At 34.1% G+C, this 17224-nt stretch overlaps 1 protein-coding gene across 8 annotated transcripts; it reads left to right on the forward strand.

The window, feature by feature from the left end:
• Positions 1–188: 188 nt before the first annotated feature.
• On the forward strand, positions 189–12291 carry LUG1 (transcriptional corepressor LEUNIG). Of its 8 annotated transcripts, none has more exons than XM_010324438.4 (19): positions 189–535; positions 668–778; positions 1481–1578; positions 1669–1778; positions 3152–3520; positions 3595–3689; positions 4079–4157; positions 4253–4328; positions 4524–4573; positions 6210–6527; positions 6655–6864; positions 7422–7667; positions 7748–7889; positions 8842–8957; positions 9079–9228; positions 9884–10039; positions 10150–10266; positions 10899–11105; positions 11791–12291. In XM_010324438.4, the coding sequence occupies exons 2-19, from the start codon at positions 747–749 to the stop codon at positions 11932–11934; spliced, it is 2715 nt and encodes a 904-aa protein (XP_010322740.1). In that variant the 5' UTR covers positions 189–535; positions 668–746; the 3' UTR covers positions 11935–12291. The 8 variants fall into 8 exon arrangements, with proteins under 8 accessions (XP_010322740.1, XP_004241804.1, XP_010322742.1 ...); XM_004241756.5 differs by having other exon boundaries at positions 8848–8957; XM_010324440.4 differs by having other exon boundaries at positions 7772–7889.
• The last annotated feature ends 4933 nt before the right edge of the window (positions 12292–17224 follow it).

Consider the following 17224-nt stretch of genomic DNA (forward strand, 5'->3'; position numbering starts at 1 on the left):
GAAGATCTAGAACATAAAACAAAACGCAAATTCACTAAAATCAAGGGACTTACTATGCAAATATACTGCAACGATAGTACATCTGTCGAAAGACTAAATAATTTTGAAATGACATTTTTGTCCATGCTGATTAAATAATTTCTTATAACTTATATTACTTAGATGTCATTATAGTTAATTTACTCGATAATTCGGGGCTATTTTAGAAAGAAGGAACAGATTAGCTTTTTTCTTAGAGGACTTGTATTGAAAATTCGATAAAAAGAAAGGGCTTTTATGCAAAAATCATCTTACAGAAATTACGATATCTGCAACATCAGCTCCAGCAAATCCAACCCTTCTTTTCTAAACCCATCATCAGAAAAAGAAGAGAATTTCAGTTTCATGAGAGAAAAAAATAGTAAAAAAAAAGCTGAAGAAAATTAAAAAAAAAGTCGTTCTTTTTCTTTAATCTTTCTCTCTCTTTTTTATCAGTCATACTGAGTCCATTCATCTCAAGATTGCAATTACATATGCAAAAACACTAATGTAAAGGGTATATACAGACACCCATATGTTTTTTCTATCTGTATCCTTTATTATGTTCTTTCTTGAATTCATTAGTAACCAAAAATATTTTTTTTTTACTGTTTCTTGTTTTTATTTTCATTGATGAAATATACTTCAGAGGGCAAGGAAGAAGGAGTGGGTTTCTAAGGATCTGGCATTATTAAGAAGAGTTTGTTTGAATTACTGGATTACTAAACATGTCTCAGACCAACTGGGAAGCGGATAAAATGTTAGTTTTCTTGTTTTTTATTGTTATTATTATATGTTTTATGTGCATTCTTGTTTTCACTTTTCTCTCTTTGGGTTCAGTTTTTGGTTTTGGGGTTTGTGTAAAGTTTCAACTTTTTGGATAGTTCCATGGGTATTCGCCAGATTCGTGTTCTGGGGATGTTTAATTATATGTTTGTTATATATTGTTTGAAGAAAGTTCGAGTCTTTTTTAGTAACTCTCGTGCTGCTAGGGTTTGGCTGAAGGAAGCAGTCAGTGTTTTGGGTGGTTAGGGCTTTTGTATGAATGTAAAAGAACTGAACACCTTTCATTAATAAAAAAGAAATCTTTTTTCTTTTGATTATCTGCTTCTTGGAAACATGATTCAAGTGAAGAAAAAGTAGGTCTCTTAATTAACCAGCAGTATGAGCAGTCAAATTGGTTCTATCCTATTGTTTTACATTAGTGAAAAAAGTTAAAAGATACACAATCTTGTTTTGTAGAAAGAGTAAGAAGTTGTTGTTTCAAGGTCCAAGTGTTCCCTCACGTTCGTATTTTTTCCCCTAATTCACGTTTCTATAATCAAGTTCAATCCTACCTGTCTATTAAATGCAACCAGGTTTCCAAATTTCTGTTTTGGAACCTATCTATATCAGAATATCTGTATCTCAACTGTGATTTCTGTTGTGGTTACTGACACAGTATTGGTACTTTGAACTACAGGTTAGATGTCTATATTCATGATTATTTAGTGAAAAGGGATCTAAAGGCTTCTGCTCAGGCCTTTCAAGCTGAAGGGAAAGTGTCATCTGACCCTGTTGGTGAGATTATAAATTTGAGCATTTGCAGAGGAGGTTAGACTTCACCAGTGGATTTTCATTATTTTGACCTGTTGATTGTCTTTCTTTCAGCTATTGATGCTCCTGGTGGTTTTCTATTTGAATGGTGGTCTGTATTTTGGGACATATTCATCGCAAGGACCAATGAGAAGCACTCGGAAGTTGCTGCCTCTTATATCGAGGTTAGTTTATGACAAAATTTGTGTCTTATGAACTTTATCATTCAACTGGACCTTAAGTTAAGTTATTCTGATATGATTAGTTTTGTAGTCCTTAGTTGAATTTATGTAAAAACTATTGAGACTTCTTGTCAAGAAAATATCTCTTGCTGTTTTCATTCTTTTGTTACAACTTACATGAGAGCTGTTAGGAAGTTGTATCGATACCAGAGGCAGGAAGCTTACTACTTGTGAAGACGAGTGATGCCCAAACTTGCTTTCTTTTTAGCTTGTATTCAGTTTGTTTGATTAGAATGTTTTTGGTTTCACTCATGTCAATATTTTGTAGAACCATCTGTTGCAGCTGAGGCAGAAGGCCTTTTACTTTTTCACTTAACAATTTCTCTGGATAAAATAATTACATAACTGTTACCTGATAAGTGGAAAAGGATACTCAGCTGCTTTTCTTTTTGTGCCTTAATTTGTGATATAATTATGCAAAGGTTTGTTGAACTTTATCGACATTAACTTTAATAGTTAATATTTCATGGATTCATGGAAACTGTATTACTTTAACTCCTTAATAGTAATGTCATTTCTGTTGTTGAAATGGTTAGTGTGTTTTAGGAACTGATTATAGGGAAGCCATACTTTCTCTCCGTTGTATGTATTCCTTTCCCTTTTGCTGTTGTGGGGTTGCAGTGGAGAAACCCCAATTTGGGACATCCCATGTATCCTAGTCCTCTTACCAACCTCATGAACCCATTCATATATTGGGTCTTGTCAGAGCATGCCTTTGTCTTTGAGATCAGACTGCAGATTTGCCAGAAAAATTCTTATTCTTACCTTATGGGAATACAAAATTTAATGAATAGTATCTGTACAAGTTATAATGAATTCTATAGATACACGCTTTTAAAATGCCTGTTTTCCTGCTATTATCTTGATGTTCGAGTATTTAGCATGTTAAATGATCTGTTGTATGGTTTATTACCTTAATAAAAAAAAATCTGTTGAGTGGACAGGGTTGATTGATTTATTTGGCTGTGATCATGGCTGCATATGCACTGTCAACCTACATCTATAGCAGACGATCTAATAAACAGTCTAGAAAATCTTTTTGAGTTTGTGTAGGTCTTGAACTGTTGGAATCTGTAAGGTTTTATCTAAACCAAGAGCGAACATTGTTTGGGCAGTGAAATTTAGCATCTAGAGTGAGCTGTCATTCTTTCAACCAGTTGTATGTTTATTTGACGACCCACTGATTAAAAAAAGTGGTGTTTATTTGATGACTATCTCATTATTGGCTGGGCTGTTGAAATCTCATCTATAATTCTATCTTAAGGTTTTGTGCAGCTTTTCATTGCTTTATATACAATGTTAATCTCGAATTGCAGACACAAATAATGAAGGCAAGGGAGCAGCAGCAACAACAACAGCAATCTCAACAGCCTCAACATCTGCAGCAGCAACAGCAACAACAGCAGCAGCAGCAGCAACAACAACAATTGCAGATGCAGCAGATTTTATTGCAGAGGCAGCAACAGCAGCAGCAGCAGCAGCAGCAACACCAACAGCAGCAACAGCAGCAGCAGCAGCAGCAGCAAGCACAGCAGCAACAACAGCGTAGAGATGGTAACCACCTCTTGAACGGCACAACTAATGGGATTGGTGGAAGCGACTCTCTCCTGAGACAGAATACTGGAACTGCAAATGCATTGGCTACAAAGATGTACGAGGAAAGATTAGACGATGCAGCTATGAAGGTAGCAGTCTTGCACGAAGGTTTGGAAGAACTATTGCCTTTCAGCTATTAACTTCAATGTTTTTATTGTTTCAGCAAAGGTTTAGTGAGAATGTCAATCAGCTTTTAGATCCAAATCATGCATCTGTGCTGAAATCTGCAGCGGCAGCATCAGCTGGGCAGCCCTCAGGGTATGATTCTGAATATAGTTTATTTACCTGTTCATACTAAAATGGGACATACTAGAGATATGGTTGGCATAATTCTTAGAGATAAAACTAAGAAGAGCAAGGAAAAAGATCCGATTTTCACTACTTCATTATTTATGAACTTAATGTTGATCTATGCAATATTTTCATTGGGAAGGCTTCTTGCAATTTGAGGAGCTTAAGGTGATCACGTTACCTGGTTTATACTCTTATTATTCTATCTAATTGTTTATATTGGAGCATAGGTTTATTGCAATAATGTAAATCAAGAAGTTTAGTTTATTTCGGTTGACTGAAAGCAATTTTAACATTATTAATCTGTCTAAATTTGTCTAAATTGGACTAAGGTGTTTCTGGTTTCCCACTTTCAGGCAAATGCTGCATGGTACTGCTGGTAGCATGTCCCCACAGGTTCAGGCACGTAGTCAGCAACTTCCAGGGTCTACACCAGTCAGTATTCTTCTTTCTCTAGTTTCTTTGTTTGCGAGTTTCATTTACAGTAATTTTAATCTTTAGCTACATGGTTTATTACCTCATTTGAGCAGGACATAAAGACTGAAATCAATCCGATGCTTAATCCCAGAGCTGCAGGTCCCGAAGGATCTTTGATTGGAATACCTGGTACCTTATCTTTGTCGATCCCCTATGTGCTTTTGCTTCTTTTTGAAAGCCTGCTCCTTGATATATAACTTATTTTTCTATTTTGATTATCAAATAATTACATGATATTAAATTTTAAAGGAAATTGAAGTAGGGGACTTGTCATCATAGACTTTTTTGATCTACAGATGAACTGACTTAACTGTGTTGTATTAGGATCAAATCAAGCTGGCAACAATTTGACTTTGAAAGGATGGCCCCTCACTGTAAGTTTCTAATATTTTGTCTTGTAGGTTCTCCTTGCTTCATTGTTTTTGACAGTGCATTTGCCGCATTATATGTTATTGGCTTCTATATGCCAATATGTGTCCCAGTACACGTCTTTGTGATTTTGCTGATTTACATGGGCAATGTACGGCTCGAGCAAGATAGTAAATGTTTAATTTATTTCTAGAAAAATGTATCGGGTTACCTGAAGGATGGTATTCATAGCATGGTGGTATCAGGAAAGGGTTCAGTGAAGCTGCCCATTCGTTATTTTGATGGGGAAGGAGTTGGTTCAGAAACCTGGTTGTCCCAAAACCTTATTGTAGTTTTAATTACTATGTTGCTGGAGCTCTTCAAAAATGTCATCGGGTGCGTGTTGAATCCTTCAAAAGTAGAGCAATTTTGGAGGATCCGACACGGGCGCGGCAACATTTTGGAGTGTCCGAGCAACTCAGGTTTTGAAGTTTGTATTGTATTTCTGCAAATTTCATCTGAAACCTTTTCATGTGTCAAGTGTCAATTGTTTCTAGGATTGCATTTGTTGCAACTTGTCTAGAGGCATTTTTGAGTTCAAACATTTTACATGTTGTTGGTAAACAGTTATTTAGCACTTCTGGAGATAGGTGCACAGTTTTGATATTCAGTAAGACATGAATGTGAAATTTGTCTCCTTTGGTTCTGCTCTACTGGAATCAATGTTGAGTCCTTCAGGGTTCTCAATGTTATGGACTTATAAAGTCAAAATTGCATATATCAGACCTTTTTTCTCGTCAGCTTAGTGGGTTTTCTGAAGTTTGCTCCTAGCTAGCAGAAAAGACCTATGCTTTTTGGGTTTTTGAAATTAGGCGTTCTGTAAAGGCATCCGTGCTTTGGTGTGGATTTTTGCTGTGGGTTTTTGAAATTTAGCGTTCTGTAAAGGAATTACTGAGAGTTCTTAAGTTGCTGTGGATTTTTGGTGGCCCTAGAGCAGATCATAGGTAATGCATCAGAATTTGATGACTACCATAGTGATTTTCATAGAAACACTATATGTATATGTGGGGGTAATGTAAGGCTTACCCCACTTGTGGGATTACTCAGAGTTTTTGTTGTTGTTGTAAGGCTTCATTATTCATCCTCTATTGAAGATTATTAGTAGTGCGTTCAAGATGATGTTTCTTGGTGGCTGGTAATTCAAGTGATCGGACCTCTATACTTTACTTTTAAAAAATTGTAATCTTCCATCTTCTAGGCATTTTTTTCTTGTTTGCGGGTGTACAAAAGATTGGTCTTATAAATTAGGATTAATTACTCCCTCCTCCCATTTTATGTGGCTTAGTTTGTCTGGATACAAAGTTTAAGAACGTATTGTAGACTTCTTTATCTTGTGGTCTTAAACTAAAATGTGCATTATATAAACAAAAATACCCTTTGAATCTTGTGATTCTAAACATGCCATTTCATTTCCTGAATGGGATTGGTGGAATTTAAAACTAGTATTAAATATAGTAAAGTGACTTTCTTGTTGGTATAGACTAAAAAGAAAAAAAGACACATAATTGATATGGAATGAGCATATAGCTCTGGACTGAGACGTATATTTGGAGCTTTATTGGTATTTTACGATCACAAATTTTTCTGTGTCATGCATGTCAGGGCTATGATCAGCTGAGGTCGTCAGGGCTTCTCCAGCAGCCAAAGTCTTTTATGCAGGGTTCGCAGCCCTTCCATCAACTGCAAATGCTATCACCACAACACCAGCAACAACTTATCTTAGCACAGCAGAATTTGACTTCAACATCTGCTAACGACGTCGAAAGCAGAAGGCTACGGATGCTCCTTAGTAATCGGAACTCTAGTATGGGCAAGGATGGCCTTTCAAATTCTGTTGGTGATGTTGTCCCAAATATGAGTTCACCTTCACAGGGTCCTTGCCCTGTTTTGCCCCGTGGAGATCAAGATATTTTGCTCAAGGTACCACATCTTTTTCTATTTAACGGTGAAATGTCAGCTATAGGTCTTGCATGTGTTAACCATGTATTGCAGCATGCTATATACATGATCAGCATATCTAATCACTATAATTTTTTTTCATGTATAGTTGAGGATGGCCCAATTTCAGCAGCAGCAGCAGCAACAACAACAACAGCATAGTGGTAATCCACAGCAGTCGCAACAGCAGCAGCTTCCTCAGCACTCACTTTCTGGTCAGCAACCACAGAGTTCAAATCACAGTCTACAACAGGATAAAATTATGGGCAGTGGCACAGGAGATGGAAGCATGTCAAATTCTTTTCGTGGAAATGATCAGGTCTCTACTTTTCTGGTTTATACCATAGAAACTTCTATTTAGCAGCATAATCATGTGGCCCTTTTGTTCAGCTGCATAAACCCGTGTTTCTTTTGTTTTGTTGGTATAAACTTTTACTGTTAGAAAACCAGGTTCTTCTTGATGCTGTAGCACAATCAGAAAATATTAACTGATGAAATAAGTGCAATATGATTTCTGAAAGGATGTCTGTTCGACCAAGAAAAAATTGTATTTTGCTTAGAATCTTCTTGGTCATTTGTTGTTACCCGCACTAAGGAATCAAGTTAATGAACTAGGCTCTGAGGGCTTATCTTTTTGGAATATCCGTTCTTCCGCCTCTCCTCTATTTTGCAAATGGCTGTCACCCCCTCCCACCCAAAAGTGAACAATTGGCAAAATTACGAAATTATGTATTGTGTTTATTGATAGAAGCTCTTGATCTCTTATGACTTGGAAGGGATCCATGGAAATCAATATTGGAGATTGTTATGCTCAGCTTCTGCTTCACAGGCTTGAAGTTATTAAGATTCCTAATAAGGTATTTCTTGTCTTTCAAGGCTTCAAAAAACCAGACTGGGAGGAAAAGAAAACACCCTGTTTCATCTTCGGGTCCCGCCAACAGCTCAGGAACTGCAAACACCGCTGGACCTTCCCCAAGTTCTGCTCCTTCAACGCCATCAACTCACACACCTGGAGATGTGATTTCAATGCCTGTCTTACAACATAGTGGAAGTTCTTCAAAGCCATTGATGATGTTTGGAGCAGATAATAATGGAACTCTCACGTCGCCATCAAATCAATTGGTAAAGAAGTGCTTTATCTTGTGGCAGTGGATGAAATCATAATGGGTTGTCCCAGTCCTCATTGAATGTAATTTTGGCAGTGGGATGACAAAGATTTTGTGCAGGCTGATATGGATCGTTTTGAGGTCGATGGTTCTCTTGAAGATAATGTTGAATCGTTTTTATCTCAAGACGAGGTGGACCCTCGAGATGCAGTTGGTCGTGGTATGGATGTTAGTAAAGGTTAGTGAGGTCTACTTGGTTCCCTGGCTTAATATTTTTACCTGAATTTAGTGTGGTCGTGTACTGAGCAGTAGTTGTACTTGACACATTCTGCTTTGGTGTTTGATATTTGATACAAGGAATCTATGATAACTAGTGTGTAATTGCCGTAATTCTTTCATCTTTGCAAGCCTTTCAATTTCTACTTCAAACCTTAACTTAGTTTTTGATACTTTGATCTATGTAGGATGCCTCTAGTTCAGCCTAATCTCTGCCCCCCATATAAAAAGAATTTAACATAAAGGAAAGAGAATGGTAGTTTTACAGAGAACAGCAAAAAAATTAGATTTTACAGAGATCACCAAAAAAAGAATGTTCCATTTTGTGGTGCATTCACTTTCTAATATCCATGTATTTTTATGGTGCGTGTCTATTGTCCATGTTAAAAAAAATATAAGGGATGTTGGGCCTAACTCAACCCCAGAAGTAGGAGAGGATTACGCAAGACCATATAAAGAGACAATAATCCATTCCCTCAACCAATATGGGACTTACCCTCCCTGCGCGCGCAGGACTGACCAACTGGAGCATGGACAACATAACAGGGGGACCCACATTGTGGAACACAACAACATGGTAGCTTTCTCTGATACCATGTTGAAGAAATGGATCTTGTGCTTGATCAAGCACCCGATGGGAGGATTTTGCTATATTTAAAACCACAACCCCATTCTCTCAACTGATCTGGGACTTAACAGTTCATAACAATTTATGAAATTGTTGTTTTGCGGATCTGGTATTTGTTGTGAACATTTGTATTTTTAAGCAATTTATGATGTTTCTTATTAGCAAAAAACATGAATGTTGTACACTCAAGTCTATATGTATGATTTTGTTAACTTGGAAATTTGTTGACTGCCTAGTTTATCTAGAATTATGCATTGGGGCATGTTCTGACAGGAATAACCTTTAGTTGCAGGCTTCTCATTTAATGAAGTGAATGCTGTCCGGGCCAGTAGCAGTAAAGTTGTTTGTTGTCATTTCTCCTCTGATGGAAAGTTGCTAGCTAGTGGTGGCCATGACAAAAAGGTTAGTCTAGAAGTATCCAAAATCTTGCCATGACAATGTCTTATTGTTATTGACTTATTATACTTGATGCCATGGTTCTTAAAGAATAACTTGTATTTTTTTTGTCCATCTTCTCTTGCAGGCTGTTTTATGGTATACTGATACCTTAAAACAAAAAACAACACTTGAAGAGCACTCATCACTCATTACTGATGTTCGTTTCAGTCCAAGCATGGCAAGACTTGCAACATCTTCTTTTGACAAAACTGTCAGGGTTTGGGATGCGGACAATGTAAGCCAACAGAGTCTAGTGTTTGATGTTTTTTTTCTCCTTATTAGCATTTTTATGCTTTGGATTGAGATTTTTCATCCAAGTTGTTTCGTTGAGTGTGGTAAATATCTGTTTTGGAATATGTCTTTAGTGCTTATAGGCTGAGACAGTTTGAGATCTCTCCTATATAACATATCAAAGGTATTGGTAAATTAAACAGAACGTTCAGAACAAATATCTTCGGCTTTCTAGAATATTTGGCTTGTCTTATGAGCTTTTGTTTGTCAATATTTTTTCATCGAAAGTTTATATTTGTTAATAAAGAGAGTAATATGTAATTGAATCTGACGGAATACACTAGATTTGCTTTTATTATGGACCAAGAGTTGATGATTGATGTTTTCTTTACTCTGAGATGGGCCGTATGCATGCCGGATGTTGACACAAATCAGAATTGGCTTGTTTAGAATGGGTGGAAAACCTTGGTGACGGTCATTTTGTCAATTCAAATCCATTTGAATGATTACGGTAGAGGTTGTGGTAAAGTTGCATTGATGAACATCTCTAGGAGGATCATGGTGCAGTTACATAAATGACCAAATAAGAAAAGTAGCACAAAGACCATCTTGATTGTTCTTCTTGAAGTTTTCCTAATGTACCCTGTAATTATTTGTAGCCGGGCTACTCACTTCGGACTTTCACTGGGCATTCTGCTGGTGTAATGTCACTTGACTTCCATCCTAATAAAGAAGATCTCATCTGTTCTTGTGATGGTGATGGTGAAATAAGATACTGGAGTATTAACAATGGTAGCTGCACAAGGGTGTTCAAGGTAAAATTCTTCATCTTCTATTGATGTGCAGTAGCACGGGGGATTGGGGACCTGATGTACAATTATATGATCCTCCATCTCTTCTGATTGTTATTTCATGCCTCGAGTAGGGTGGGACGGCCCAGGTGAGATTCCAGCCTCGCATTGGTAGATATCTTGCTGCTGCTGCCGAGAACGTTGTATCAATACTTGATGTGGAGACACAAGCTTGTCGGCATTCGTTAAAGGTTGGTGTTCCTTAATGACACATCAGTACTACTTAAGTTATTTACTTTGTTATATTTTAGTGTTTCACCAATCTCTTTTGGAAGTTGAAATATGCTAATCCATCTCTGCAACCAGGAAAATAACTAAGATAATTAGAAGAAACATGATATATTTAATCATTTATTAATTCTTTGTCCTACCTTCACAATATCAATAGTAACATATTCCAATATTACACTAAACGAAGATAGGATCACATCTATTATATTTCCATGTAGGCTGAGAAAATGCATTCGTGCAGATGGCTTCATTGTCAGTTTTAAGGTTCCTTTAATTGCAGTGAGACTTCTGTTTCACTAGTCACCATTGCTTTATATCTAGCTTTTATTTCGTTGCAGATTTTGGATTTTCGCACAGTTAATGAGAATAGGCACCTGCTACTTAACCTAATAAAGTACGACCTGACATAGAAAGAGTTGAGAGATGGAGGAGGTAGACATAGTAGGAGAGAATTTTGTATAAATATATTTTTCTTATTGATTTTCTTCCAAGGCTGTTTACATGCACTGATAGTTGTTGCTGTCGTATTTTTCTTTCTAGCTCTGTTTGTGTTTCTAGTGTTTTGCCTAACATATTGCTATTGTTTCTGTAGGGCCACACAAAACCAATCCATTCTGTCTGCTGGGATCCCTCAGGCGAGCTCCTAGCATCTGTTAGTGAAGACTCTGTAAGGGTTTGGACATTGAGATCGGGTAGTGAAGGTGACTGTCTACATGAGCTTAGTTCAAATGGCAACAAATTCCACTCGTGTGTTTTCCACCCTGCGTATTCGTCTTTGCTAGTTATCGGCTGTTACCAGGCAAGTCGTGTGCATTGTTTTGTGGACTCATCTAGAGATTATATGCACTTGGCAGCTTATTTTTGTGCGTAAATCAATCTCCTGTTGAAAAGAAAAAAAATGCTATAGACTAATCTCGGTGGAACATTGAATATTAAAAAAATTAACCATGCAATGTTGCATGATTTAAGTCTCTTAAAACGACAAATTTCCTGTTGCACCTTCACTATGTCAACATCTTGCTTCTTTCTTCATTTCTCTGTTCTTAAACTTTTTAATCTTACGCCTTCAATCACCTTCATTTTTGGGTCGGTATCTCTTCAAATCAGTTAGTTCATAGTCTTAACATAGACTTTCTAATACTCAGTTGACTCCACAGTCCCAAGTTCCCAGATGCCGTATCATTTTGTGTTCCCGCTCTCCTCCTCCTGCGCCCTTTCCCTAAGGATATGAGTGAGGTGACTTGCTTTTATAACGATGACATCCGGGCCTTGTGCGCACCTCAACCTCCACTTGATACCTACTACCATCCACTAGTATAGGTACCAGATAACTGTGTCTCCGGACAGATGAGAAGAAATACTCTCAGCTCTCATCTATGTTGATATTTGAATCCTGCGTCCCCATGGTTCAACTAAGGCTATCTCTCAGTTCACTAGATCTATAGTTTTTACAAATTCTAATGCATATGAATTGCATTTTGCAGTCTTTGGAGCTATGGAACATGAATGAGAACAAGACAATGACTCTCACAGGCCATGAAGGATTAATTGCTTCCTTGGCTGTATCGGGAGTCGCAGGTTTGGTTGCTTCAGCTAGTCATGACAAGTTTGTTAAGCTCTGGAAGTAATATGTTCCATCCCATGGTTTCCTTTTGGAGCCCATGTTTTATGTCCACTGTAAAATATTTTATTGGTGTCTGAAGAGATACTTGTGTCTGTCTTTTCTAGCTTTAGGCTTTGCGTTCTGTTATTTTTTCCTCATTTATGCCTGGAAGATCCATGTACTAACCCCATCCCTTGCTCATCTTGACTACTAGTACTTAACTTTACCTTAAAACCTAAAAGAAGTAAATTTGCTGTTGAGTTGATGCTATGTTTTTTTCCCCTCTCCACAAATGGTTATGTCAGTTAGAATGATTGAAGTATAATGCCACTGATGCAACACAAGAGTATTATATAAGTTCTCCATTTGTATGCTTTTACAAGTGTTTGACCTTCTGTCTATTTTTATCTGTCATGTTTTTTTTTTTTTTAAGTCAAACAATAAGAACTTTGATTTACGAACTAGCTGTCCTTTTCTTTTATCCTTGTATAAAGTTTTGGCTAGCTCTTGTGCTATCCAAAATTGAACAAGTACTCTATTTTGATTCCATATTGTTGTTTAGGCCAAATGGGCCACTTGGTCTTACAAAATGTGGGATACTAATTTTCTTTTCCTCTCCTGATTGACATTCATCTTGTTGATATATAGTCGGTTTACGCTTGAATTAAATATTTGCTCCTGTTCGGTCATAGATTTTGAAGTTAAAAATTTGAAAATTTGGGTTATTGAAATTGTGTATTTTATTTTAGGGGAAAAAAGGAATTGAAATTCCATGAGTGGGAGTCCCAAAAATCCAATATACTTGAAAATATTTGAATATCAAAATTTCAAAATCTGACTTGAAATCCCACTTGGCTTCATTTTTTATTCCTTTTTTTGGGCATGTATGTTACAAAGAAAAATGTTTCTTGAGAACATGAGTGGGTTTCTTATTTATGTCATCCCAAAAGTATTTATATGTAATTTAGCAAAATAAAAGGGTGGTGGGGTGGGGAGTCGGAGTCCGCGGGTGGGATGATCTAGGGTTTGGGCATTGGGTGGGTGAGGAAATAACGAACTTGACATGTCATTTATGAAATTTGTTTTTTCAATTTTTGGCAAAAAATTATTTTAAAGAACTTATTTTTCGTACCAAATGCCCTTTCATTCCGAATTGTTTTCTTCTAAATTGGCATAATATGTTCGAGTAATGTGTTAAAAAGCTCATTTTTTTTCTCCTTATTAACGACATCTAGTTAATTAAGATAGATAAATAGAGAAATTAGACATTGAATTTTCTTGGTAATATTAAATATGGATAAATAGTTTAAGGTAACGAAAACCAGTTTTAATTTCTTTTAGTAGCCGATGACAAAAATAGTATTCATAATATCACAATCATAGAGTATAATTTTCTTTTTAAAAATAATTGTTTCATATGGAAATTGGGAAAATGTTATTCTACTTTTGCTTGTTTGTGTGGCTGATGTAGGGTCCCTCTAGGATTTTTGGATCATCAATGTCACAATCATATTAATCATCCTAGCTTAATTCTTCTAATCATTATTCTAATTAAATTCAACATGCCATGTGGTTTGGTTAAATCAGACTAAGCTTTTGAGTTAATCGAGATCGAATAATTTACTAGAACAAATTATCTTACCATCTATGTCTTTATATGTATTTATGTCTTTATATGTAAGTTTAGTATATCTAATTTAAATTTGTAACTTTCTGAATTCACAGTAATTATGACGTTGTTCATACCTGGTTTTTTTTATGCTTTTTCTTTTATACAAATGATATTTTATTTTTGAAAATTTATTCAAATAAGATTCTGAAGTATCTGGCAATTGAATAAACAAATCATAAAACCACTTTAACTCTAAGAATGATTTGTATTAATTGTCGCATAAAAGTTTGTCATTACTTTCAACAACTTGGTTTCTCTATTATTTGTATGTAATATGTAATACGTCAACTATATTATATTTTTCGACCTTTTTCAATTAACGTCTAAATACATCACTAGAAAAATCATAAAATGAATTTAGCATGGACAAATTCTATCGCTCAAGATCATATTTTTATAAGGTAGCTGTTTCGTGATTATTCTTTGTCGAAAATGAATTGACTGTTTGGATAAGAGGAAGAAATGACATTATGGAGATAGGTTTCTAGATAGCGTGAATATAAAATAATCAAACTTTAATACGAATATCAAACATTATATATAGATATATATTTTTTAAAATTGTATAACTTTTTCCGCATGCTTCCGAAAAAAAGGACTTTGTTATATGTTGATAATGCAAAATCCCATTAGAGAGATTATATAAATATATTGTATTGTATTTAATTGATAAATGACATGAGCCACTGGGACGTGGTATTGGTATTTGTCAAGATTTCAATTATAATTACTGTTAATGGAGTAGTTAGTCATCATCTAATGATTCCATTTTCATCTTTCTCTTAATTTGTTATAAATTATAATACGGAAAAGGGTTAAAATTGCGTTGAAATAGATTATTTATATTCTTCGTTATATTTTGGGATTAAAAATGGCCCTGCTGTTATCCTAAGAGAACACATATACCCTCAAGAGTTAACACCCCATATTTTTATTGACTTGGCAAGCCACGTGGGACTAATCCTTTCACCTAAGCATTGCCAAGTAGGATTTATTACAAAAGAACTAGACCTTTGTCGCCACCAAAACCCAAAAACTCGTCATAAAAAGTTTTTAACATTAAATTGTATTTTTTTCTATATTGTTTTTAAAAATACAAAAATGATATCGATTAAGTAGGAGTTGACATTGCATGTTTTATTTTTATGTTATATGTAAACGTATAAAATATATAATGATGAATTATATAGTAGAAGATGTAAATCGAGAAGTAATTTTCATGATTTCTCGTAATAATATTGAGTGTTTTTAATATTGATATTACAAGTTATTTATTTTAGAAAATTAGGTTGCAATTAAAAATTAATTATCATACTTTTGTTGAAAAAATAGGTTTTACTAGTGAATGGTTGTTGGAGCTTTAGTTGTCACTAAAAATCACTTATAATCTTTAGTGGCAAGTTTTAAGATTTTGTGGCAAATATGTCGCCACTAAAGGTCAAGTTCTTTTGTAGTGAGTCTTACTTGGCATCGCTTAGGTGGATGGATTAGTCCCATGTGGCATGCCACATCACTAAAAATTTGGGGTGTTAACTCTTGAGGGTATTTGTAGTCTCCTAAGATAACGACGGGGATATTTTTGATCCCAAAATATAATGAAGGGTGTAAGTAATCTATTTCGTATAATTCAGAGACAATTTCAATACTTTTTTTATTATAATAGAATGTAATCTTGGATACACTTTTTATCTAAGTATATGTTCAGGTTTCATCCACTAGTACGAGTGCTTTACTTTGTTTAATTATTTTTACAAAGTTAACTAAAAAATATCTTCTATAGTATTTTGTCCAAGTATTACGATAGTTACTAAACTTTACTTATGTAAATAGGTATAGATATAATAATGATATCTTACTTTCAAATAAATTAAACTGATTATTTAAATTCTTACTATTTATATTGCTTTATTAATACTCATAGCTGCTATCCCTTGCTATGAAAGAGCGATTTTTATTTTTTCTATTGCTTTAAAAAATTATTTATTTTTCATTGATTTTGCGCTTATATGACTTAGCTGAATTTAAGTACTATTACTTTAGGTACTAAATTGTCCCACTAGCTGAAGTCAAGTCTCTTCATTAATTCATTTCATCGAATGTTAAAAGTTAAGTATTTTAGCTTAACTTAATAATAAAAAATTATGTATTAGAGTTGAAAATAAATCATTAAGAGTAAAAATATGCTCATCAAACCTTATTTTTGTTATCAAATAAGATTGATATTTTATATCTTGCTTAAACGAATCAAAACACATTTTCAATAAATAGAAGAATATCATATTCATTAATAACTTAGAAATATTCTAGGATGATAAAATCAACTCTCATAAATTCGTTTATCGGACCATCAAAACATAATTTTATTCTTTCAACATTTTAATGCTAAAATTAACTCAAACAAAAGTTGAATTTGAACGTTCTTTCATGATTTAAAGTTAATGACCTCTAATTACATCTTTTCTATTCTGAAAAGTAAATTAAAAGTAGTGTATATATGGTGTTATTTTTATATTAAAAGTAGATAGAATTTGAAAGTGACATATCGTTGAAAATAAAAGTATAGTAAATTCCTATTGTTATTAAAAAATGATATTTATATAAATATCGAAGTTACGTTTAGGTGGTGAAATAAAATATTAAAGTTGGGAAAAGGACATATGAGTGATGGGGGAGAAAAGCAGCAAATAGGAATACAGTCAATACATGTACTAAAAAATAATACTACCAATCAAAGAATCAAAATTCTTTCCCCACTCAAAAGAATCCCACCACTCACATGTCTAACTTTTTCACAACTTCAAACCTATTCTTTCTCCGTTTTAATTTATTTATTTCATATGCTCGATATCTTATATGATATATTTTTAATAATAAAAGAACAAAAAAGATTTTAAAGAGGTTGAACATTATAATGAATTACTGTCGTTATAAAGGATGATAATTATATAAATATTTTAGTTGTACATACATTAACTATAATCAATGTAAGGTCCATTTTCTGATAATGACAATTCAAAAAAGATATTTTTTTTTCATAGGCTCAAAAACAATATTCTTATTAAGAATGGAGATGTTTTAACTATTTCATCGTAATCATGATATTGATATTTATGTACATGTTTACTTGCTTCTAATAATGATGAGCTCAAGATTTATTTAGTTTTTTTTTTTTTTAAATATCTTTTGAAATAATTTTAATTTGTAATAAGCTAAATATTTGTATCACATGTGATTAAACCAATACTAGATTGAATGAAGTTTTAATATAAGGCAAGTGAACTATTGTAACTTAATTTGTGTTTAATCTAAAATGAAGCAAAAGAATGAATCATTCAATAATAATTTAGTGATTATTTGATTCCTACACTATCTTTCTATAAAAATCTATTGTCGACTCTTGAAAAGGTTCTACATACACTTATTTAGTAATGAAATCATTCAATTAAATAGCATATTCTTTTAGAAAAAAATATTTAAATACATAATTTATTTTATCATATTTTTAATTTTTTTTATTATTTGGAAAAAATTACAAATTTTTTTAATCTCTCCTGTTTTTGGATATGTCACTTTACTCGATGTAACAGGATGTTGGAGGATGTATTTGGAACCATTACGTGATATATCAAAATATTTTGGAATG

This window comes from Solanum lycopersicum, chromosome 6 (assembly GCF_036512215.1).
Source record: "Solanum lycopersicum chromosome 6, SLM_r2.1".
In the NCBI taxonomy this organism is placed as follows: Eukaryota; Viridiplantae; Streptophyta; class Magnoliopsida; order Solanales; family Solanaceae; genus Solanum; species Solanum lycopersicum.

What these genes read in the sequence shown, in the direction of transcription:
- LUG1 (XM_010324438.4), top strand. Translation starts at nt 747, where the DNA reads ATGTCTCAGACCAACTGGGAAGCGGATAAAAT. An exon ending in AACTGGGAAGCGGATAAAAT is followed by an intron (nt 779 to 1,480) that starts GTTAGTTTTCTT and finishes TTTGAACTACAG; the next exon opens with GTTAGATGTCTATATTCATG. An exon ending in GCTGCACAAGGGTGTTCAAG is followed by an intron (nt 10,040 to 10,149) that starts GTAAAATTCTTC and finishes TGCCTCGAGTAG; the next exon opens with GGTGGGACGGCCCAGGTGAG.